The following is a 24,806-nucleotide window of genomic DNA, read 5'->3' as shown; positions in this document are numbered from 1 at the left end:
CTCTGAGGATAGAGATGATCTGGAATAGATAGATGAAATTAGAGGATTAGGAGAAGAAATGGACGAATTAAGAAAATCAGGGGGATAATAATAAGACATTGTTAGAGAAGAAGTTGCAGAAGGAATTTAGGGAAGAAGATACAGTTTCATATTTTCATTCACTGGTTCTCAACGTTGTACAATAGTCCATATTTAAGCTGGACGACACACAACTACCGTGCAGAGCACGAGCGACTCACATGATTAACAATATGTAGAACTACTAACGGCACCCGGCTCATATCTAGATAGGTCCTGCCCGTAACCAAGATGGTCTGCCTTATGTAGGTTCATGATAACTACCCACCCCTCCAAATAATCCTTGTCCTCAAGGATGAAGGATGTGAATTGAGCTCGACTACATAAGCGGCACCATTGCTGCAACTGCATCTCCATTTCCAAAGAAAAACTCAGCACACATTGATACCTGTCAAGTGAACTGCAGAGATCTAGCCTGGTCTTGGTTTTATTGTAGTCACAATAAGCATCAAAAATGGTAGAGTAATTGCATGTGTAAACCCCCATGAGCATACTTTCTTCATTACTGAACTGTAGCCCAAGTCTCTTATCTCCAGCTTGACCCATCTGTAACATTCCAGCAAAGTTTTTGCTTTTGGACATATATGGATTGTTGTAGCCACAATTACATGAGGTCAGTATGAGATTGGTAGACTCTTCATTTTCTGTAAAACACTCAACTGAAGTATTCCATCTCTTAACACCAAAACCAATACCAGCAGGATTTCTATCGTCGCCAAAGCCAGTTAAAGTTTTGAGGATAGATCCCGTGACTCCAACAGTAAATGAAGAAGAGCCTAACAAGACTGGCTAAGAGTGTATCCATCATCAGCAGGTCTATTTCTGTGATGCCCTATGTAGCCCGTTGTACTTCCTTATTTCTGACCTCATCACCAATTCCAATTCTCCGGCTGAATCTGTAGACACTTGGAGATAAGAATGTTGATCCTGTACATTTACTAGCTGAGAAAGCTCCTTCAAAAACGTGACCAAACTCAACGAATTTGACATTCCTTTGTATCCTGCATATACCAATTACAGTACCACGAGGGGTTCCAGTGATTTCTATGAACATGTAGACCCAGTCTGTCCAAACCCTTATTTGGTTGATGTCAGATTCCAACCTTAGATTACTTAACAGTGTAAAGTAATATTGTACTGTAGTTAAACCCTCTTGAGTTTCCCACCAGATGAGGGATGTCATAAGCACTTCCACTAAAACAGGATTTTGCTACAATTTAGTCACTTCTTCATACTGCACACATAGACCATTCTGAAGTTGAGGCAATAAGTGATTTCCATTCCAACCATGACTATGACACACAGTAAAGCGATGTACTGCAAGTAGCTCCATGAAATTCAATAGATGAACACAAACATTTCCTATACTCCATAAACCCCGTGAGCACCAGGTGGATTCAAATAAGAAAACCCAAAGATTAGAATTCCTTTTCCTTTCCCCTTGAGTAAACAATTTAGTCCAGAGACCAATAACTAGCTGCAACATTTCTTCAAGTAACTTGCAGTTAACCTCATTGTCACTCTTGTTACCAAACGCAAGCAAAGTTGCATACTCCCCTAACAAAATCAGAAGTAAGAATCTTCAAGCGTAATTTATAACTTCTTATAATTGATTCTAGCCACCGTCCTCGATCAAATATCCCTCCAGTAACATACACGCTACAATGGGAGCATCTTGCTCTGTTCATAATTCTTCGTGCACAACCAGGGATTGTGAATAAACAATATCTCAGCTTGGAAACCTCACTGCCACAATAACTCATAACCTAATTTCCTTGTGTTTCTAGCTTAATAAAAACACCATTCCGAGGTTGTAACGGTTGATGCTCATCGTAGATGATACTCCCACCACTACTTCCACAAATATATGAGCCAAGTAACTCAAGGAAAATCCATTTGAAAAACAAAAAGTTGTACGGTATGAGAACGAAGAGATTCCACAGTAGTACCAAATTGCAGATGTTTGTGGATGTCACTGACTCCATGAACACCTTCCAGGACACTGTCATTTGTATACAAAGCCTGCAATCTTTCATCTGCAGTTGAGCAATCAGGCTCTGTGAAATGGCACCATCAGTTTCTATTGTCATTTGAAGAATCAAGACTGCCCAGAGATTCCCACCTTTCTGCGAAGATTTCTCAAACAACTTACTACAACCACTTGTTGCATCTTCTGAATTAAGAACTTTGAGCACCTGAAAGGATATCTTTGTACCCGTTGTATAATAGCTTCTGATAAATCGGCTCCACCAAGCACTATCATTCCCACCAAGCAAAAACATATGATAAAATAGAAGCAAGTGTTGTAAACCTGAGAACCCACAAAGAATGATAGCCAATATCTCGAGTGAAAGGAACTTGCGCTTAAAAGTCTCTACAAGTACTCGATCAAAAATGTCTTGTTCCATTCCATATTCGTCTCTCCTTGGTCGTTGGAGACTCAATTTAATGATCCAAAGAGTATCTTGCTGCAGCATTTTGTCACACAACTTGGAAACATCACTGCTGTTACCTCCTTTAACAAGCAAGCATACAATCGAATTGGAAAGCAAAAGCATGAAATGATGCCTGTGCTCCGATATCAGCTCAGTAAAAATATTTGCATTGGAATTATGCAATAAAATCAGCCCATTCTGAACAAGCAAACCCAATTTAAGTAAACCAAAACTGAAACTAAAATTGCTATTGTAATGAAAATATCCCATGATCAATTCAACCCACTTTCCTCTATCAAATAAGGTTCGAGCCAATTCAAAGTTACAGCAAAAACATGTCCCACTATGCAGCTTGTTGTCGACGACAAATAATACCTTATGAACATTGAAACACATATCCATAAATGGGAGTGGAAACATTTTATTAAATTTTCTCACATAATTAGCCTTCTCGAAATGAAGAAAAACATCCCTAGTCAATTTTAACAAAGTAAGCAGAGGTTTATCATCCCGAAGTTCTTGAGGAGAAACTAACTTCACCACTAGAGGCTTGTATTCCTGAACTCTATATGTGACACCAGCTCTATCGACTTTAGAGAAAGCAAATTTAAATTTGTATTTGCAATTACCTTCATCTCTTGCTAGAAGAGTAGAAGAATTTCGAGTGAACCCCTTTGACGAGCTGAATTTCTTTACCTCACTCTCTGTAGCCTTTCTAGCTTGAAAACCCACATCGTCATTACCAATTATATTACCAGAATTGAATAGTTTACCTTCCAGAAACATTGTAGACGCCTTGTTTTTCTGAACCTCGTCAACATCATTAGATCCATTGACACAAGAGAACTCAACTACGAGTATAAATTGAAAATTACCTTCATCAATTGCACTTGGAATTGAAGAACCTTGAATTGATTCTCGTACTGAGCTTAAATCACTTGAATCAACTGAGATTGATTTCAATTTGGCAATAATTTTGTCCTCGGCTATCTTCGATACACCAGATCCGTTAGAGAGATTTTTTGTTGTAGTAGAATCTAAAACTCCATTAGAACCTTCCGGTATAGGACCTTGACCAGCAGAAACTCTATCATGTTCGTCACGAAATTCTCGAAATAACTCTCGGATAGACTCTAAATACCTTGCTGATGGTTGTTCATGGTGTTGATCAACCTTCTTGAGTAGATCTGCGTGTTTAAGAGCCAGCTCGTCTTGACTTTGGTTGGACTCCTTTTGAAATTTAGATAACTCATCAATCTTTCGGTTCAATTCATCAAACGCAGCTTTGTTGACCATAGAAGCAGTCGGAGAATCGACTGTTCTGATACCAATTGTAGTGAACTCACTACAATCTGGATAATCAGGAACAATTTGGGTCTCTAAGGATAGAGATGATCTGGGATAGATAGATAAAATTAGAGGATTAGGAGAAGAAATAGAAGAATTAGGGGAATTAGGGGGATAATAAGAAGACATTGTTAGAGAAGAAGTTGCAGAAGGAATTTAGGGAAGAAGATACAGTTTCACATTTTCATTCACTGGTTCTCAACGTTGTACAATAGTCCATATTTAAGCTGGACGACACAGAACTGCCGTGCAGAGACTCACATGATTAACAATATGTAGAACTACTAACGGCACCCGGCTCATAGCTAGATAGGTCCTTCCCATACCCAAGATGGTCTGCCTTATGTAGGTTCATGACACATATATTGACCATAAATGAACCAAGAATCATATAGAGATATACCATTGTGTAAGCTTACACCAGCTGACTTGTGTAACTGAGAGTTACACATGCATATAGCATGTGTATCTCCTTATTTCACACACTATATGCATGCAGTTACACATGCATATGGCTAGTAATGATGGATAAATTCAATCAAGACTTACTGTTTTGTTAAAGAGCTCGCCTCTAATAACGAATTCCAACACTATATACATTTTAGGTTTACTTTTCATGACCTGAACACATACATTATATCCAGTCAATAGTCTAATCTAACCTTATAAATGAATTAAACATACCACAATAGCAAGATAAGACAGAAATAGGCAAAGTTACCTGACGCTCAAAAGATTCCCCTTTAACCAGTGGAATCAACTCGGAATTGAGATATCATCCAATCAACAATGTGCCATGAGACTGTCCAATCAATATGCATAAAATCATCTGAATTAATTTGGAAAAGATACATACTAGAAAATATTAAGAGTAATCGATTTACCAATATTGAAAGGTTTTCAGACATTTTTGCAGCCAATCCAAGTTGTTCTTATGAAGTCCTAAACTAACACATGGATTTTGTCATTCTTCGTGCATGAGTGAGAGCAAATCTGGGTTGGTTTGAAGCTGATGAATCCATCTTTAACCAACTTCCTAATGTGTTTTCCTACACAAAACAACACAAAGCCAGTAGATCAGCAGACAAGTTTCAATTAGATCAGCAGGTATGCCTCTAAGAACTGTATATGCATATCCCATCAAATTAGCATGTGTAACTTATAGTTACACATCTAATTAGCATGTGTAACTAGTAGATACACATCCATTTAGCTTTTGTACCTAGAAGTTACACATTTAATTAGTATGTGTGTAACTAGTCTACCAATGCTAGTTAAATGCACAAACTGTCATGTAGAGTACACATGGTTGTAAACTGATAAGCAAGGATATGGTTATAGAAATCACATAATATCCTTCTCAGAGTAGATAAAAGATAAGATTATAGATGGCTAACATATTTAAAACACGATGTGCATCGAGATATATTTCATAGCAAAACACCACCACTAAGACAAAGAGTGTAAAGTAGATCCAACTTACAGTGTCTAACACAGCTCCAACATCCATACCAAACCTCTTAGCTTCATACCAAAACACCACCACTAAATCCAAATACACATTATCCATACTAAACCTCTCAGCTTCATACCAAAATACCACTACTAACTAGCGGTTACACGAAGATAAGACCTTGGGTGTTTTGGAAGTATTGTCTCAACAATGGGGGTAGGAAAGTGCCTGCAATTGATTTTGTTTGTTTAGCCACAACAGTCATAGTATAAAATATCACAGAAAGGCAGTTGATAAGTTAGCTTATCATGTGTAATTAGGAGTTATACATGCACTTGACTAGTGTAACTGAGAATTACACATCCATATATGATATGTGTATCTAGCAGTTCACATATGTAACTATAAATTACACATTCAATTAACATGTGTAACTCCTAATTACACATGTGTATACGCAAGTTACACATGTTGTGCATCAAAATTCTAAGACTCATACACTTGCACAGTAATTTCTAAGTATCAAGTCATATCAAATAATAAAGAATGAATCAGCTTACTTACCACTGACTTCAGATCCTCCTCCAAAACTTCTCAAATACCACGACCTCTACCACTACAACCTCCTCATCTTCCACCAGAACCTGCGTATCCACCACCAACACTATTGATGAACATTATTACCCTCTACAGTTACTGATAACGACAAGTAATCATCATCAACAAAAAAAACAACAATATTCTAAACGCATACCTAGATTTAAAATTTGTTGATTCAATTAAAAAGGAGAGAAATATTACTGATTTTCAAATCTTTTCTCATACGACGATTTCATTTCTACTGCTGTTGAAGATCTTCTTAATTTTATTGTTGAATCTACATAAAAATTAAGTAATTAGAGTTAAAACGACATTGAAGATCTTCGATTGATTCAAACAAAAAAAATCAATCAAAATAAAAAATCAGAAACCTAATTGAACTAAGAAAAGAAAGAATGATTAACTTAATCAAAAACCTAACCGGAAATGATTTCTGCTGCTTCGAATCAACTGAAACTTAGATTCGATTCAAAATCTTCAAAATAACCAGTCGAACTAACGAAAAAAACCTAACCTGGTGCATCTTAGAACCAACTAAAACCTAGATTCAAATGAAATCGATTCGTCTTCTTCTTCAGAGATCTGAAATCGCTAGAGCCGGGAGAAAAGGAGAATGGAGAAGAGACAGAAACAGAATTGAGAAATGAAAAATATCTTCTGATATTCCTCTTGTATATGTACTAAAGGGTAATGTTGCCATTATTAAAATTCGGAATAATTAATTTTGGGCCAGATCTGAAGAAAAATTGATATTTTGGGCCTAGTAGTAGCATTTTCTGAAAGTATGGAGTTGATAGTGGAGGTTCCATTTTGTGGGGCTTGTATATATTGAACCCATATAGTAGGGGGGTTCTAGTATTTTTCACTACTCTATTTGACTAAATTTTGATTAAAAAATAAATTCTTGTTGGTATATGGTACCATGTAAGACCTACAAAATGCGTCACACAGGAAAAATGACTTAATAAAAGAACTCTATTATTGGGGCTTTGAAGTCAATGGTCTTTTGGGGGTTTTTAGGGTCATGAAATAGTAAATGAAGTTATCCCTTATCACATCATAATCCTAATGTCTATTATACCCTTACCTAAATTTCATTATTCATAAAAAAAAATCCTAAATCTATAATCTTCTCATTCTCATTCTCTTTTCATTGACAAATCTTAACGAAGATGATGATCATGATTTCATCATGATGAAGATCATAAAAAAAACTAAAAATCTATTATCTTCTCCCATCCTTCTCTTCTCGTTCATAAATTATGATGAAGATGATGAGCATAATTTCATCATGATGAGGATGATGAGCATAATTTCATCATGATGAGGATGATGATCATAAAGAAAATCCAAAACTACTTTCTTCTCATTCTCTTTCTCATTCGAAGATCACGATAAAGATGATGATCATCATAAAAAGAAAAAACTAAGAAAACCCACAATTTCTTTTTTTAAATGGTTATAAAAATTCAATTCGATGAATTTCGGGTAAAAAAAAAAGTTTCGGAAAATATTTACGGCTGGGAGTTCCTAGATACCCAACCGTGAATCAAGATTACGGTTGGGATAGTTTATTGACCCAACCGAGAGTCCATATTTCGGCTTGGTTTTTCCAACCGAAAGATTTTTCGATTTTTTTTTGGGTTTTCAGAACCAGTTACGGCTGAGAAAACCCAGCCGCAAGTGTAGTTACGGCTGGGATAATTTGTCGATCCAACCGTAGAACGCAAAAACGGTTGGGAAATGATGGTGTTCCAAGCCGTATTTTTTATTTACGGCGTGGAAATAAAGAACTCTTAACCGAAATCATTTTTATGATTTTTTTTGTTTTTAGAACCAGTTAAGGTTGGGTTTTCCTAGCCGTAACAACAGTTTCGGCTGGGTTTTCCTAGCCGTAACTGATTCTGGAAATCCAAAAAAATCAGAAAACTAATTTCAGTTGGGATAACCAAGCCGAAACATTTACTTTCGGTTGGGAAACTAAGAACTCTCAGCCGTAAACACATTCAAAAACTTCTTTTTTTTTACCCGAAATTCATAGAATCATTTTTTTTAACCTTTTAAAAGCAAAAATAAATGGTGGGTTTTCTTAGTTTTTTCTTTTTATGATGATCACCATCTTTATTATGATCTATGAATGAGAAGGACAAAGAGAAAATAATAATTTTGGGTTGTCTTTATGATCATCGCTCTCATCGTGATGAAATTATGATCATCATCTTTATCACAATTCATGAATGAGAAAAAAAGGATGATGAGAGGATAACAGATTTAGTTTTTTTTTTTTAATAATCTTCATCATGATTTAACCATGATCATCATTATCATGCTTTGTAAATGAGAGGAGAAGGAGAAGATTATAGATTTGGGATTTAAGATTTTTTTTTTAATGAATAGTGAAATTTAGGTAAGGATATTTTAACTTTTTCATATACTTTGAGTCCCTCTATCCATTTATTGCCTACACATAGCATTTTAGCCCTAAAAAACTCACCCCCCTACAGCCCCAATAATAGAGTTCTAATAAAACTAACAGCCAATGTTATCTTTTAAGTAAAGGTAGAATGACACAGAAATAGCTCAAAGAAAATGGGTTAAGAACTCCGACCAATTGGGATAAGAATTCCCTCTAAACAAGGAGAAATATAATCTTGCATCACATAGGAACTAACTGGATACTGCAGAGAACGCATATGATTAACATTTAAGGTTTGTTTTTTTCTAATTATCATTATTACATCGTACAATCATATTTATTCAATGCCGGAAATACAACCAATGCAAGAGTCTAAAATATCTATTCCTCTCTTTCTGTCTCTTTTTATGTCTCTTTTTACGTCAGTGTAGATATGCATGCTGCCATCTTTCCTTTTTACTGCTCACTGACTTTCCATCTTAAGATGTCTTTCAATTTTTTTCTCTCTTGGGGTGAGGATCAGCAAGCGTGGTAGTACTTGGTAATAAATGGGGCATAATGTTTTAGTTCTGTTTCTTCCCACCAGCCAGAATACGTGAAATCTGAAGGCCTCGGCTGAAAGCTTGGTTGAAGAGCAACCTTGTCTGGAATTCAGATACAAATGGGAACCAGGCCAGAATTGCTACGGGAGAAAAGATAATGAGTCCCATCACGTACTCGTACCCTCTTGCTAGAGCTTTGATGGAGCTCCATAGCCCTAGTCCCTTCATCACAGGCTTGCATGCTTGAGATATCTGTAGTGACAAGAAAATTCATATTACCAAAAATTAATAAAAAGAATACTCAGCGACAAAAATAATAATTAGAAACAGCAAAAACCTTGCGGTTTGGCAGTGAAAGACAGTGATTTTTAAACTTCTTTGCCAAATGTATACATGGGGGCATACCTGTAATAAAGCCCATCCAGTTGGCATGAAGGCCAAAAGGCTAGCGAAGATGTCTCCAACAGTGAGATTGAGCAACGTAAACAGGATTCCGAGTGTCACAATGGCTCCAATGAACAAAAACAACTTCAACAGTCTGAACATTAGCTGAAAATCTGCGCTGAACTTCTTTCTACCCATTGACACTATCTGTTTTCGCCATTTTCAAAGTAGTAATTCCCCCAAAAAGGGAAAACATAATAAATGAGTCAAAAATTTGATGAACTGACATCAAAGTAAAAACTGATGACAATGCTTTGTCTAATGGAACATTTATATCTCACCTTCAAAATGATCATAACAGCTACAATGACCAGCCAAGAGAGACCATAAACCTGAAAAATAAATGAAAACAAAAAAAATATAGCAACACAAATAAATGGGAATCCCTAATCATTTGATAGATTTACAAGTTGATACAATAGTAATTTGGAAGACAAAAAAAAGATGGCAGTGCAGATACTAAAAAGATGTCAAGGATTTCATGCCAGCAAAACTAAATTAAAATGAAAGGGTTGATTAATAACTTACGATAATGCTTTTATTTCCATTGGAAACATGTAGATGATAAACAATCCCGTACTGGTAGAGGAAGAAACGGAAGGAAAGAACAATCTCCCAGAACCTCCCAAAAAACCCAGTGGATTGGAGGTGCTCCTGTTCCTCTTCCCACCACGACTCCCAGCTCTTGCTTGCTGGAACACCAATACCCCCTCTGCTGTTTATCCACTTTGACCAGTCATCCCAATCTTCAACTATCTTCTGCCACTCAAAGCCCGAAGGGTTAAAAAGGAATGGTCCAAACAGCCAAGATATCACCAAGAACCAGATCGAGAAAGTGTAGAGTGCATAAGATCGGGAGTCAGGAGTGGCAGCGCCATATATCCGGTAAGCAATCAGCAACACCATCAGTTCCAGTCCCTTCACAAAATGACTCCTTGAATACATCCTGTAGTTCTCAGCAAATTTCTCGTGGCGGACAACAAAACCACGTCCAGTGGCTCTATACTTTGCTCCACCGTGCAACACTGTACGTCCAAAGTAATGGGTCTTTGTTCCAAGAGAAAACGTGAAAAAGACGGCTGCCAGCTGAAGCTGCATAATAATTATGTCACTCATTGCAGTCCTAAACCCTCTCTCGAGTCCAATTTCCATGACCATGGGTAAGGCCATCAAGAAACCTATCTGAACGAGAGATTGTGATGCCATTGCCGCCTGCAGAGGATCATCTCCCTTCGCCTTTGCAAATTTCATAATCGACTGCTCCAAACCACTCAATGACAAGTAAAGTTTTCCGTACAAGAAAACGTAAACTACAAGGACAACCATCTGCACAAATGTAGGACAAGACCAAATATAACACAATTCAGACTTCAGAAAAGTGACATACAAGAGATTGAATCATTCCTAATTAAACTATTTTTTCTTAATCCTTTTCCTAAGGCCTCAAATTAGATATATTACAAAGATAAAATCCTGGCTCTATTAAAAAACTTAAACATCTAAATCATGCCTCAGAAAACCTGTAACGTATGATTAGAATGATTTTTTTAGTGCTTTTGTCTGCTTGACTTCTAATTAAGAGATATTAGTAAATGGAAATCCGGGTTTGGACAGTCCTTCCTTTATGTGGGGTTTGTAGTTTTGAACTGATTGTTACAGAAATAAAAAAAGGGTCACTGCTTTATTGAGATGATTGATTATCAATTACGGTAAATCGAACATGTAGTCGAAATTAGGTAAAGGTCATTACCATTGAGCTGACGTAAAATCCAACTGTCGTGAAATAGCAGGATAGCATGCGGAACATGTCAAATCTATGTCCCAACCGATAGATATCCCTGCTTAGTATTTGCTCTCCATTACCACAAGCAACTTTTGCTTCAAAGAGGGATATTTGGTTAAAACCAACATCTCGTCCTTTTCCGACCTGAATGTACTCGTGGTGAGTGACGTTCCCACGCCGTAAAGTTGAGTTGAAACCTTTAAAGGAGAAATTGAGTTTCAACCTTCAGAAGAAGATAGATATACCAGAAGAGCTCGAACAGAAAAACTTTAGAAATGAAATTTTTATTGATAGATACATTACCAGCAAATATGTCTTCACTCAAATTAATACCACGAGAAGCCTTGCTAATGCCACCTCTAGTAATGTGAAAAATTCTGTCGAATACATCGGGATGACCATAATGGAACCGAACCCTGGAATAAACAATAAAATCAGTAGAAAAACAGAAACTGCAGTTTGTACTTCCACCAGTTTCATACTTCTATTAGATATTTTTGTACTGGTAAAGATAGTTAATTCCTGTCCCACTAGGTAAGTAACGAAATTACTGGAAGATTCAGCATGTTTTTGACTGATTTTATGACTAGTTACTACGAAATGCGATCTAACTGAAAATTGAAAACTTATGTCGGACTTATTTCTTTTAGTTAACTTAATAGAAATGTCTATCATAAATCAAAATTTGAAGTCCTGGAGGGAAGTGCATGTGCAAGATATTTTGCTGAAAAGTAACGGATAATTAGATAGCCCAATAAGGTAAATAATGAATGAATCTTACTTTAAGGGTCTTGCAAGAACTCTTTGACCAATGGTGACAAAGCTTGTTTCCTGATTTGACATAAACCAGGCCAAAGAAGAAACACTGTTGTTCACATGCAATAATCAACATTAGAATGTAATAATAACAGTCCACTTGGGACACCTATTGGAGTTGCAGCCATCAAATTAACATCACCGTAAGACTGACCTTCCAGTAAAGATATGTTCACGAACACCCAAAATTGTAGGTGGCCGGATTCCATGATCCTCATTGAATTCTTCCAAAAGGTTACGCATTTTGAAAGCTTCTTCCAAATAATTGTCCTACATAAAGATCGGGCACATGAATCAGGTACTTTAAGCTAATGGGGCAAGAAATACTTCGGCACACAGATACCAAGTTAAACAATACTCGGGAATTACCTGGTTCATGTCAATGGTTTGAAGGGCTTCACCTCGAGTAAATATTATAGCATGGTTTTGATTTTCAGGCTTCCCTTCCCCTATCTTTGCTGCCCCTGGCAACTTTATACGGTAGATTTCCTTTTTGCAGAAAAAGATAGATGTAAAAAGATAAGTATTCTAAAGATAGATCTCCCCTAGCTCTACTGTTCGTAATGTTTCAAATTCAGAATATAATTTGAACTCTACTTCAGTAAGGACATACACCACATATCACATTAACTGCAGTTTCATATACTTTCCTTCGAGCATCAACATAGTGTGTATATCCTAATACGAGGTTAAGGCGAAACAGAACCTTGCCCTCCAGACATTGTTCAAGTGATAGCAGGAAATACCCAAGGTGGACACTTCAAGAGGTGGAGAATTTAAAAAGAATCTGAGGGAAAGACCTGTTGTTGAGCTAAGTCGAACAACAAAATTGACTTCTATAAACTGTAGGCTCATGAGTTAAGATGTATCTTTGGTAAAAGAAAAGTGGAAGAAATTATCAGAAAGTAGAACATTTAACAAATGTTGAAACTTAGCCCTAGGACAAAATAGCAGACAAAGACTGAGCTGGTTTGGACAGATGTCAGTAGTTATCAGGTCCCTGTTCTGTATGTGATCGCATTATAAAACAGGGGTCCGAACTATGCAGTTTAATTGGTGAATGGCGTACAGATGTGGTGCCAAACTATTATAACTATTCACAGGAATAGGGAAATTAGGATTCCTGCCAAGACTAATGAAGAGGCTTGAAAGACCGTAAAGGAGGTTACCTGGTCCAAGTTGTCAACAGCTTTGATCAATACAGAATAGTAAACCTTCTGTACACGGCCACCTTCACTCTCTTCTACTTCATCAATATACGCTACACGAAGAGATGGATTACTGTGCCAGAATCACCAGAAATTAGTTAATGGAATTAAACAAAGAAAAAAACTTTTGCTCCCAAACAGTTACGACTAGACAACAAAGAGAGAAGAAATATATCCATTTCACAGCAGGTGAAAGTGTAACTTACTTAACCATCAAGTTCAGAATGTCTGTAGCACGGCGATCACCACTTCGCTTCTGATTTCCATAATTTTGACAAGTTGCGACGTACGTAAATTTCATATCAGCTACAGCCTCCAGTTGAGCATAGAGAGACCTTTGACTCTTCTTGTCTTCCTCTGAAGGAACGGTAACTGCCTTGTATCCTTCTAAGATCTCTGCAAGTTGCAAAATATACAAATTCATGACATTTTACTGCATCTCCTCCACACACCACATACATAGAAAACAATGAAAAAAGCTTTTTCTGTAAATTGTTTGTTTACCCCTCTCTGTAGCCATATCGAGGAAAGCTTGAAGCTTCAAAGCCCTCCTATAGTACATCATTCCTCTAACTGAAAAATGCCGACGCGATGCAATTCCCATAAGCCAATTGCAGATACCATTACGTAAATGAACTACTTGTCATCATATACATACCCGTTCTGCAGAGTGTTTGTCCTCTTAGGGAGACCCAATGACGGAGATGCAAGATGTTCTCTTCATTTCCCCAAACCTCACTTGATTTTTTACAGTTGAGCCTCTCCATGAAGTTGTTCCATTCATCTAAAACAATTTAGTAAATGGTGAGGGAGAGACTAAATTACTGACACCAATCATACTGAACATCCTGTGCTGTTATAAAGTTATCTGTGTTTATTTCACACCTGGGAAGATTTTTTGCAGGTAAAACACAATTGATACACCATCTTCATTCTCCTGCTCAAGCTCACTCTTAGAATAGACTGTCTCCTCACTGTAGTATGGAGTCATAACACTGCCACCATATATAAAATGATTAATTCAAAGGCACCAAAAAACGATAAAAAATAGAATAATTAAAAGACTCCAGTAACTCCTTGAGTGGGCGACTTAAAAGAAGTTTCTTAGTCTTATGTCAAATAATTGAATATATCTTTTGAAGCAAAGATATTGTAAGGTAAATGGTTCAATCAAGATATCCTAGTCAGCTTACGGTCATCACTAAGACACTAAGGGCTCTAACTATACCAGAATAACACAATAAGTAGTAACTCGGAAAGGATCTCTAGCACTTCTAGCAAATGCCCATGGAGATAAACAGGAGAAAAAAAGAGCAGAAAATGGCAATTTTGCACATAAATCATATAGGAAATTCGATGCTAAAGTAACTTACTATGTTTCATTAAAAGAAAACCAATCACTCATTTCTAAGAAAAAATAAGGACCAATCTAACCTGAATGAGAGCATTTTACGAACTCGTGGAGCACGTGGCATGTCCATAAATAAGGAGTTTGTGAAGAAAGCAATCCTCCTACGCGCTTCGAGGTTTGTTGGCACGTTCACCGCAGATTCTTTAACCGTCAAAAGGAGGTGGAGACGCCTTATCTGAAGCAATGCGATTGAAACTGAGTCATCTAGAACAACCGGAGACAATTTCTGTAGCAGTGAAACAGAGATAGAAACAATGTACCTGTTCTTCCCACTGCGCTGTAGCAACAGGAGGGAACACGATAGCAGGTTTTGGGTCAGTACCAGCAAAAAGTTGTCTTCGTGGGACGGAATCCTTAGTACCGTGTCCAAGCTCTACCAATTCACTAATGATAATGTGGAAGGAAACAGAAACAACGAAAGTTACCAGGTGAGACATTTTCTCTCGAAACATTTAATTTTTACTGTGATCTAAACGCAGAAAGGCAAAGATCACCAACCGAATCTCATTAACCATCATGTCATGGGTCACTACTTCTAACATGTCCTGCAGAAGTAATACTACAGTATCTCGTTTAGATGGATCGCCCTCTTTCTGAAATATTGTTACAAGAAAAGGAAAAAATCAATAAATCCCTTCATGTTCCAAACCAAATGATGATAGACTGCATACAAGATATGAGAAAGATGCTATGAAGTCAGATAACACTGACTCACCAAGATATTGACAAGCTCCACAAATTTGTTGCAAAGCGTAGGTAGAGGCTTCATTCTGAAATTTGCAAGAAATGTATTCTTCCGAATGTTGCCTTCAATTTCTTTGATAATGATGCCGATTATCCTGTAACATAAAGAGGTACATGATTTAAGCAAGATGCAACTGACCACATAGAGATAACACAAGGTCTGACCAACATAAGTTACCCACAGTTGTACTGCAGACGAGCTAATTTTGTGGTAGAAAGAATATAATGAGCAAACATATAAATAACACAGAAACAAAAATAACCTTTTCTCGTTTTCCCCCACGACTAGAACATTCAGAATCAGTTTAAATGACTCGTAGCATTCAATAACAGCGCATTTCATATATTCATCGGCGCATATGCGTTTCCAGAGATCAGAATCCCGGGTTCGAAATTGGGCTGCCATATCTAATGCTATTGGGATCTGCAAGATAAGTTTCAATAAAATTTAAAAATAAATGTAGCTTCACAAAAGAATTCTAGAACGAATGAAAGGTATGAAATCAACCTTGCTAGCAAGCAAGAACGGGGGCCACTGAATTAAATTTAAGCTCGGATCAGATGTATAAGGCACAAGCAACAGATCCATTTCCCTGTACCAAAAAAGAACTCAGTACTTTCAGTTTTACTGGATTGCAGAACCTCAAAGCCAGTAGAAAGCAGAACGAGGACCAATATCGCACGTAGGAGCTCTTACCTGTCACTTATTAGGTCTTCTTCCCTGAAACTGCAAATAACTTCATTCCATAACTGAGCAAACTTAGCAGCTTCAGTTCTCCTGCTTGCCGATACCTAACCATAACTTTTTGGTGAACATATTGCTTTCACCATAATGCATTTTACACACCACAATATTGGAAACACAAAAAATACCTCAGCAAATTTCTTCGAGAAAGAAAACCCTCTTTTCCGAGTATCATCAGAAGGGACCAAACATTCGTTGAAGGCTCCAGGTAAAGATTGAAAACGTGATCTTAGCATGCCCAGAGTCCTTATCTATAAGAACGCCAAAGGTTAAAGTTAATACACAATCATTAATTTGGACTAGCCACATTCAAATGCTTGGCACATTGTTATAATTTATGGGTTTATCTGATCTACCTAAAAATGAGATCATACTCTTTACAAACCAGGCCTTGTTATCTCGATGTGGATACAAAAAGGTGTGGGGAGCGTACTATAGTTGTAGTTAGTAAGATGAAATGGGGCATGTTACGAACTAAATAGAGGTTCATGAAGGAAAGATTATTTGAAGCATCATTGGAAAGGATATATTAAGTAAGCATTTAGAATTTTTTACCTCTCCGAGACGATCAAAAGCTCCAGAGAACCCACCACACAAGGTTGAGAAAATAGCATACCAAATCTGAGTGTCCATAAAATAAACCTGCACAGGATAAAATCGTGTATAAGAAATACATCAAAGTAAAAAAGATTTTCATCAAGTAGAAACTGCAACACTGAGAAACGCTTCAAATCAAAATTATTATAAAGTTAATAAATAGTTAAGCTTACCAGAATCACTGGAGCCCACAGAGCAACAATTGCACCATAATTGTGTGTAGCTGCAGATATCGGATAAGTTTAATCATGAACTATAGAAGGGTTACAGAAGAGGATAATTTTGGAAGTGTGGTTAAATAAGATACCGTCAGGGAAAAATTCATGCCACTCGTATTGAACATGACGAACATTCATAATAGCTTTAGTTGGCTTCACCAATGTCTTAATCTGGATAAAAGGATAATGATTGAAGAAAGAGGTGTTAGGTAGATTAAACAAAAACTAAGACAATGACTGGCTACTCATCTTATACGCAAGAGATCTGCTGAACCATAATAAAATCAGCTTACCTGGATGTAGTAACTGAACGCTAATTTGGAGCACAGAAGCAGCACCCAGAAAAGAGTATACCTGGAAAAAAAGAAAACACAACTTATGAAAACAAATTTGAAACCAACAAACGTGTTAAATTATAATCACAGCAAAACCAAGTATGTATTCCCACGAACAGTAGGACTTGTTTGGCTGGAATTGATCAAAAAAACAACAACTTTCAAAACAAAAAGTATGAAAACATTGAATATTCATTTTCAAACTCACTTGATAAGGGCAAACTGACTTTCATGCATTCCCCTTCCAACATATATTCTTGGCTGTAGAAGCGGGTAAGTGATAAAGTCGTGAACAATAGTGTATAAGAATAATAAAATTAGTGGAACTAAGACGTTAAAGAGGCTCAACCTGAGAGAATCATCTTATAAGATAACTTCAAAACTTTGAAATTAAAAAAGAAAAGTATAAGAGCAAGTCATGGCAAAAGTTTTCATTATTAGAACTTTCAATGCAAATTTAAAACCCAAGTCAGTTAATCAGACTCAGACATGGTTCATTAAAACTTTGAATTAATGTTGATCTAATTTCAGATGATCAACTTTTACTTTCACATTTACAGATACAGATATATCCACCACCCCTCATATCCAGAGTGGACTCCTGCAACTAACCTCTAGAGAGCTCCTATAGTCTTTTGGATTTAGTTTGTGGCTTGGTATTCAAGATATATAAGGCTAATTGAACCATTAGCGTGTCCTCTAACTGTGTAGTACTGAGTTTTATCTTAATTGAGTTGTTGAGAAAATCCCACCATTCCTGAAAGGGCTGTCAATCCTTAAATCAAGACTTAAATCTAACACTGATTCCACAAAATATAAGCATATTTTATACTAAGTCCAGAGGGAGCTGTTCAGTCTATCAATTGGACTCTGTCAAGTTACTCGAGCAATTTATCTATTTAACGACGTGTAACTGTTTGCCTTGAATATAGCCCGCCTAGGCTCAGTGCATGAACTTGATGCACGAACTACAAATACTCTTAGAGAAACTAAGATGAAGAAAGATGAAGGAAAAGTGAAACAGTAGGATTAACCTAGAACCAAATAAATAAGGGACAAATACCTGTGACCACCATAACAGAAATCTTATGATATGCCAGTCTGAATTTTCAATCCACCTCCGAAGCATGGGAAATATGAACAAAATAGCTGCTAGTAAATTGGGAAGCAAGTACAAAGCCACAGCCATGATATATAGAGGTGGTATTCCCTTCACTTGACGAAACCACTTCAGCAATTCCCTAATTTTTTCAGGCGCGGATGCTGAGGATTGAATGTAGCACAGTGGAAGAATAACGGCCCATGCAACACTAACTACTATCTTGAGAAGGTTTCTCAGAACATCAGTGAACTTCCACCTATGGTACCCAGGGAAATTCAAAACAAAGTCCAGTACACCTATCATCGAAGACAAAAGAAAGCAACAAACAAATAGAGAGATAAGAAAATCTCAGTAGCGATACATCAGTAACATTACACAATTAATTAAGTTGGAAATTGAGAATATCGATCAGGAACAACTGAAAAATCCTAGAATTCTTGCTGATGCACATTATTGTTATTCAGCTTATCACTCTTTAAGTTCACAGGAAATCATCCATCAGAGGAAGGAGGATATAAAGCAGGATTCACGAAAAAGAGGAGAAGATATAGACAACTGGTATGTCCTAGTAAAATGATTCAGATAGATGAATAGCTAATGAATTAGTGGTCAGTTGATCAGAAGCATAAATCTTTGTTTTACCACAAGTAGGCAGTCCCACAGAACATGACTTAATCCTTGCCGTTCCAAGGTTTCGAGATATATCACCTCATGAGCTACCATAAGTTGGAACTGTTTTCAAAAAGTACCCCTTCCCAACTGGATTATGCTATCTTCAACTAAAGGAGAAATAGTCCTTGCCATTCCAAGTTTTCGACATATATGACCTCATGAGTTACCATAAGTTGTTACTGTAACTGTTTTTAACAAAGAAAAAAAACCCTTCCCATCTGGCTTATGCTTTCTCCAACTTAAGGAGAGATACGTAACGGAGGAAGATATTATGTGTCCTAACAATAAAATGACTAATCAATTTCTCAAAGCACATTTATCTTTTATCTTAACCTCTTACATAATCTGTGAGCTTATTATACTGCACTATGCACTTCGATTAAGCTCACTGCAAGCATAGATTAGAGAACCCTGAATATTCCAAGGGATAATATAACTAGTAAGCTTAAGACAAAAATCAAACAAAATTTGTATTGGATGGAGACCATGTGCAAACTAACCCTCACAAATCAGCAGAAGCTATGTGAGAAATATAAAATGAGTGGGTACCATGTCTTTTGGCTGAAGTAATTACCGTGACTAGTTTGTCAAACACTGAATAGAAAAAAAATGGTCCATCCACCCAATCCAAGAATGTCCCTCTAACATGCTCATGGATATTATTAGATTAATGCTTGTTGTAACTGGCCCTTACCTTCTTATAACAGAAAACTCTATACACCAATATAGGTTTATAGAAAAAAAATATCAAAATAGTGAAAACTAAATAGAAATGACAAAAAAATTAGAAGTGGAAACACCGGGGGGAGGGTTTTCATACTTTGTAGGAAGCGCAGGAAAGCCGCTGTGATGAAGATACTAGAGACTGTATACAAGATATCCTTACGAAATAGATCCAATGGTGAATCGCCATTCCATGCAACAATTATCATAGCCTGCAGACAAAAGATTGAAGTGTTTACGATTATTCTTTAAACATGTACCAAATGCACGGGCCACTTGCATAAGTATTTCGACCATTTTTCTAAAGTGTGTAATTTTAAGACTTAATCCTTCTTTCATTTATATGGATTAAAATGCATTTGAATGGGTTTTAGCGGGATGTTGAAAAAGATCCAACTCCCAATTAAATTTTTAGGAAGGTGGACGCATTTTATACTAGTAACATAGCAACAAAAGATTTATAGCTCACATCGGTCTCCAAATCTCCACAGAGACATAAGATAAGTTGATACCTAAGGATGTACTTCTAACACGAGAAAACTACTAAACACAAATATAAATAAGAACTTGTTATACACATCATTTTCCAAACCATGTTCAAGTAATCCCCTTTGCTAAGAGATTGGGTGGATACAAGAGTTTATTCAAGAAACAAAAAAAATACCTGCAGTGCTAGCACATAAAAGGTCCACATACGGTCAAAGCTGCGAAAGATGTGCCAAAATGTTCTAGTCTCAACAAAATAAGATTTTCCAGTATTTTCAGGTTTCCTTTGACTTCCTTGTTTACCCTGGAATAGTAGTTTCAAAAGTGTTATGCAAATTGCCAAGATGTAACAATATGATAAGAAACAAAAGATTTATAAAGAATTACCTGTGTCAGGCCTCGCGTTGATTTGAAGAAATCACCATCATCACGCATTGGCCAACCCAAAGAGAAGCAATCAGATGACCTGGTTATTTGAAATATTGAAGCTGTTAAAGAAATTTGGCCATCTATTGACATACAAGTCTTCACTTATTTACTAAAAGTAAGAATCTTTACAGACCAGAAATATTCATTCAGATCATCGTAGTTACACCAGGCAGAATGAGGGGCTTTTCCATTTTTGCTTTTCTGGGCTTCCTGAATCATAAACCTCACCAGTTCATCATATATGTCTATAATGAAAAGCACAAATATTTAATTGAAATGCTTTGTCGAAACTTACCTGATCAATAACACGATAAAGTGGTGTGATAACTTTTCTCAGGAAAGCTTCATCCTCCCCACCATATGAAGGTTTTATATTTTCTCCAGTCACAATGCTAACATTTCCAGCTAATAAACCATGAAGTTCATATGCCATCTGAAAGTACATCAAAAGTTATTAGTAAGCAATACAGTATAGTATACAGACTCGTGAGTACAGATAAAACAACTGAAAAGTGGAAGCAAATCCCAGTCAGTACGTATTACTCACATTGTGGAAGATGTAACATAGACATTCTGGCATAAATCGAACATTAGCCGCTTCACCCCAGATTAGAAGATAAAGACCCATATAGAGTATTTTCCTCTGCTGCACTTCTTGTTGTCCTTGGGGAAGCCTGTTGGCATTATATATACACGAATCAAACCATGAAATTAGAAGGACACAAGTCTGCAAATGGTACAAACAATTGTATGACATCTCACCTTAAACTGTGCTTTCTTCCCAAAAATTTGCACCATGTTTTGTAGTTTTTAAAGAGCTTATTCATTACTGCATCAACAGCTCGCTCATCAAGCTGCAAAGAGAAATAAAACTTCCTTGAGAAAAAGAAAGAACGACTCATACCTTGACAGTGATGAAGAATACAGGATGACCCATTAAAAGCCACGATATTTACCAAGTAGTTTATAAAAGAAACCAGTTTAACAAATAGACATTATCATATGCTGTCTACTTTGTTAACAACCAAATGTCAACATTGACAAAGCTAACCACGTGAGTAGGAAAAGATTCATATACCTTGTTAAGGGGCTCAGGCTTGGGTACCAGTCGTATATGACTATTTGCAAGCATTAGAATCAAATGTTCCCTTTGGTTCCTGACATTGTCTTTCTGCAAGACCGTCGTGGAAAAAAAGTTACTGCTCTTAACAAAGACTAGCCATTAAACAATATTCTTTAGGTAGATCTGATTGTATATATACCTGAAAGCCGAACATTGCCCTTAGCCAATCAAGGATGTCCAAGTCTCCTGCTTTTTGTCTTTGCTGCTCAAACGAAGAAGGCCAAGTCAAGCCACGAGTGTTCCAGAGAGCAGCCACAGAAGCCTTAACCTGGTCGAATGGAATGAGTATAAACAGATATGTAAGTAAACTGCAAATCAAAGACTTAAATGCCACATGGATTTAATACTTGTCCCCAACCCCCTAAACAGATATTAGCACAACTGAGGCATACTGCAACTACAGGTAGTACCTCCTCAAGCTGCATGATGGACTGCGAGGCCCCAGCAGCATCCAATGGAAGAATGTTGTATGGAGTATAGATTTCCTTCTTTTCTTGGACATCCTTAGCGGCCGCAATGATCTTCTCACAGTTAAACACAAGCCAGAAATATTTCAAAGCATTAGTGATGGCAACATAAGATAAATGCATCCAAGAAAAGAAACACAGTTGCAGTTTCAAATAACTTCCATGAGTACTGAACTTCTAATAATGGTAGGTAATAAAAGTAACTAACCTCAGGTGCAACTTCTTCAACTTTCTCAGTCTTATTAACGGCACAAAGCACCTCAAAAAGTACTCCGGCTGTTTGGTAAGCTTTCCCAAGTTGAACTCTGAAATCCAACAAAACCTCAGAGATTAAGCTTAAATAAACACTAGTACTAAATGCTATGAGCAATAAAGTAAAAAAGAAAGACAGAAATACCTATCAGCTTGCTCCCCTTTGTCGAGGGCTCTAACATAATGCTCATAATACTGCTGATAAAAACTCTCAATTTCTCTTGCATCACTCTTTTTAACCCTAGAAGCCAAACTTGATGCATTATCCTGTTCAAATCAAACAGCAATCACATCAATTTCATCGTAAATCCAACATCATGAATTTCCAATATCTTCTTCACAAAAACCTAATTTCCCCAAATATGTTTGTTTATTTTTAACATTAAGTCGACGGTCATGCATATCACCGACCAGTAAGTGCAGCAAACATATAAACAACATACCAAAATCTACCTCTCAACGAGGAAGAAAACAAAATTCTTCTTCAAATTTGTTGGGATGGCGGAAAGATGGATGGAGTCGGGGAAATGACAGTGTACTTGAACATGCGGGTGCATTTTGAATTTTTGAATTTTTAAGTAAGAAGAATGACGTACCCTCTCCAATCGCTGGAGAAGAGCTGTTTTGAATTGCCTAACCCCTCTACCCGTAGAGCTTGGATCCAATCTATGTGCCTTTTCAAATGCATAAAATCGACCTTCAAGATAACAAACAACAAGAACACGATTGATTAATCGGAAATGATAGCACAATCATTTGCATTTTGCATATACTCATTTATTTATGCTACTTACATAGATAGGAAACTCTAGGTCGCTCGGCTTCAACCTCTGTGGCAACACGGAGGATGGGAGCAATGCTACCAAGTGAAGAAGGGACGACTTCATTATCAAACACCTCCAAGGAGAAGGTGGTTGTAGCTGCACTTCTTGATGGCCGTCTCTGCAGACCCTGTGGGCCTGATTCGTGTTGGCCCGAGGTCATCACCAGGTTTCTTCTGTTAACGCGATATCCTAATTACAGAAAATCAAGAATCAACCAAATATTAGCTACATATTCATTCATGCATGCATTTTTGTATATATCAGGCCTTTTATGCACTGATCAGGAAGAATTGTTTAACTTACAATGTGAAGATTATTAATCAATTAATTAATTGGTGTTGTGATCGAGCTCGCCTCCGCCTGTGTAAGTATCAACCATGTCAATCCCTCAAGTAAGAAAACAAAACACACAAGAAAGATTGAAACAATTTGCATGGAAATGAATGCATAATTAATAATAACAATAAGAGTAGACCGATGAGACTAATGAAATCTCCCAGATGATTGAATTGGTCACCTTGGATTTGTTTTGCATGCTTACCAACAATAGTTATCAATAACATGCAAATAGTTTTAAGTAAAAGAGTTTCAGAGAAAAGAAGACATTGTTGGAGAAACAAAAGAAAGAAAGAAAGAAAGAAAGAAAGAAAGAGAGAGGACGAATAGAGAGATATATAAAGTGTGTTTGAGAGAGAGAGGTGTGATCACCTTTCGAAGGAGAACGAGCTCTGTGCTCTTGAGCAATGACAATCTAAGAGAAACTAATTAAGAGAGAAGAAGAATACAATGTGAGAGAGAGAAAGAGTATGCGAAAACAAAGGGTTGTTATTGTTTGTATCCATCCATCCATGCAATCGATTGATTAGTTGTGTTTTTTCTTTGTGTTTTCTTCTTCTTAGTTTCCTCTTCGTTGATTATGGTAAGAGAGAAAACCAACCAGCAGCTATTAGTTTGGGGGAATCTACAGTTTGCATCCGTTCATTTACACCTACTTTTGCTATTGACTCGTACGTCATGTATTCATGCATGCACTCAAGGAGAGGATTTAAATTGGTCAATAACTATTTATAAACAACGTAACGAGTTTACTTAAATTGGATCATGTGGTCTGCAAGTCTGCATTAGACGACGGTATACAGATTCAATAAAAGAGCTGAGAGTTGCAACATGTGTGACGGTGTCATCGTAGTCGCTTTTTATTACTTCCACAAGTGGGGATGAATTTAAATATGTAGCGTACTGCAGTACAGCTTTGCTATACACACCGAAAATGAGCACCGAGTAGGATCGCACGGACATAGTGAAGCACTCTGTGCATTGGGTATAGGGGTGGGCAGTAGTGGGTCCCGCCCCTTCTCTCACACGGTGCCCACCGCGGTATTTTTTCTTCGATTCATCTGTACTTTCTGATTGCAGTATTATTTCGTTTTTCAAGTGGGAAAGGGCAAAGATAGCCGACCTGGAGTAAGATAGAAATAGATGGATAAACTGTCAAATTTGGGACTTTCCCTATCCCGTCTTAGATTGAGCCGTGCGTCTCAGCTAGAAACAAACAG

General features: G+C 37.0%; 1 protein-coding gene across 2 annotated transcripts; it reads right to left on the bottom strand.

The window, feature by feature from the left end:
* Positions 1 to 8,554: 8,554 nt before the first annotated feature.
* On the bottom strand, positions 8,555 to 24,115 carry LOC113289969 (callose synthase 5-like). Of its 2 annotated transcripts, none has more exons than XM_026539426.1 (44): positions 23,959 to 24,115; positions 23,554 to 23,610; positions 23,221 to 23,439; positions 23,023 to 23,123; positions 22,572 to 22,693; positions 22,383 to 22,479; positions 22,118 to 22,228; positions 21,847 to 21,975; positions 21,663 to 21,755; positions 21,347 to 21,438; positions 21,132 to 21,258; positions 20,880 to 21,017; positions 20,718 to 20,794; positions 20,543 to 20,621; positions 20,334 to 20,459; positions 19,767 to 19,881; positions 18,236 to 18,570; positions 17,381 to 17,433; positions 17,131 to 17,191; positions 16,927 to 17,008; positions 16,793 to 16,842; positions 16,578 to 16,664; positions 16,151 to 16,273; positions 15,975 to 16,069; positions 15,786 to 15,870; positions 15,541 to 15,701; positions 15,249 to 15,372; positions 15,032 to 15,126; positions 14,794 to 14,917; positions 14,557 to 14,708; positions 14,008 to 14,117; positions 13,781 to 13,906; positions 13,627 to 13,695; positions 13,329 to 13,518; positions 13,084 to 13,195; positions 12,284 to 12,403; positions 12,069 to 12,184; positions 11,880 to 11,963; positions 11,402 to 11,514; positions 11,066 to 11,295; positions 9,844 to 10,641; positions 9,597 to 9,647; positions 9,277 to 9,462; positions 8,555 to 9,123 (listed from the first exon to the last, which is right to left on the bottom strand). In XM_026539426.1, exons 3-44 carry the CDS (start codon positions 23,408 to 23,410, stop codon positions 8,893 to 8,895), a joined length of 5,760 nt encoding a protein of 1,919 aa, XP_026395211.1. In that variant the 5' UTR covers positions 23,411 to 23,439; positions 23,554 to 23,610; positions 23,959 to 24,115; the 3' UTR covers positions 8,555 to 8,892. The 2 variants fall into 2 exon arrangements, with proteins under 2 accessions (XP_026395211.1, XP_026395212.1); XM_026539427.1 differs by lacking the exon at positions 23,959 to 24,115 and adding an exon at positions 23,768 to 23,852.
* Between the last annotated feature and the right edge of the window lie 691 nt (positions 24,116 to 24,806).

Source organism: Papaver somniferum, chromosome 6, assembly GCF_003573695.1.
Source record: "Papaver somniferum cultivar HN1 chromosome 6, ASM357369v1, whole genome shotgun sequence".
NCBI classification, from domain to species: domain Eukaryota; kingdom Viridiplantae; phylum Streptophyta; class Magnoliopsida; order Ranunculales; family Papaveraceae; genus Papaver; species Papaver somniferum.
Note: the sequence above shows the minus strand (reverse complement) of the source record. Positions and strands in the feature narration are given on the sequence as shown.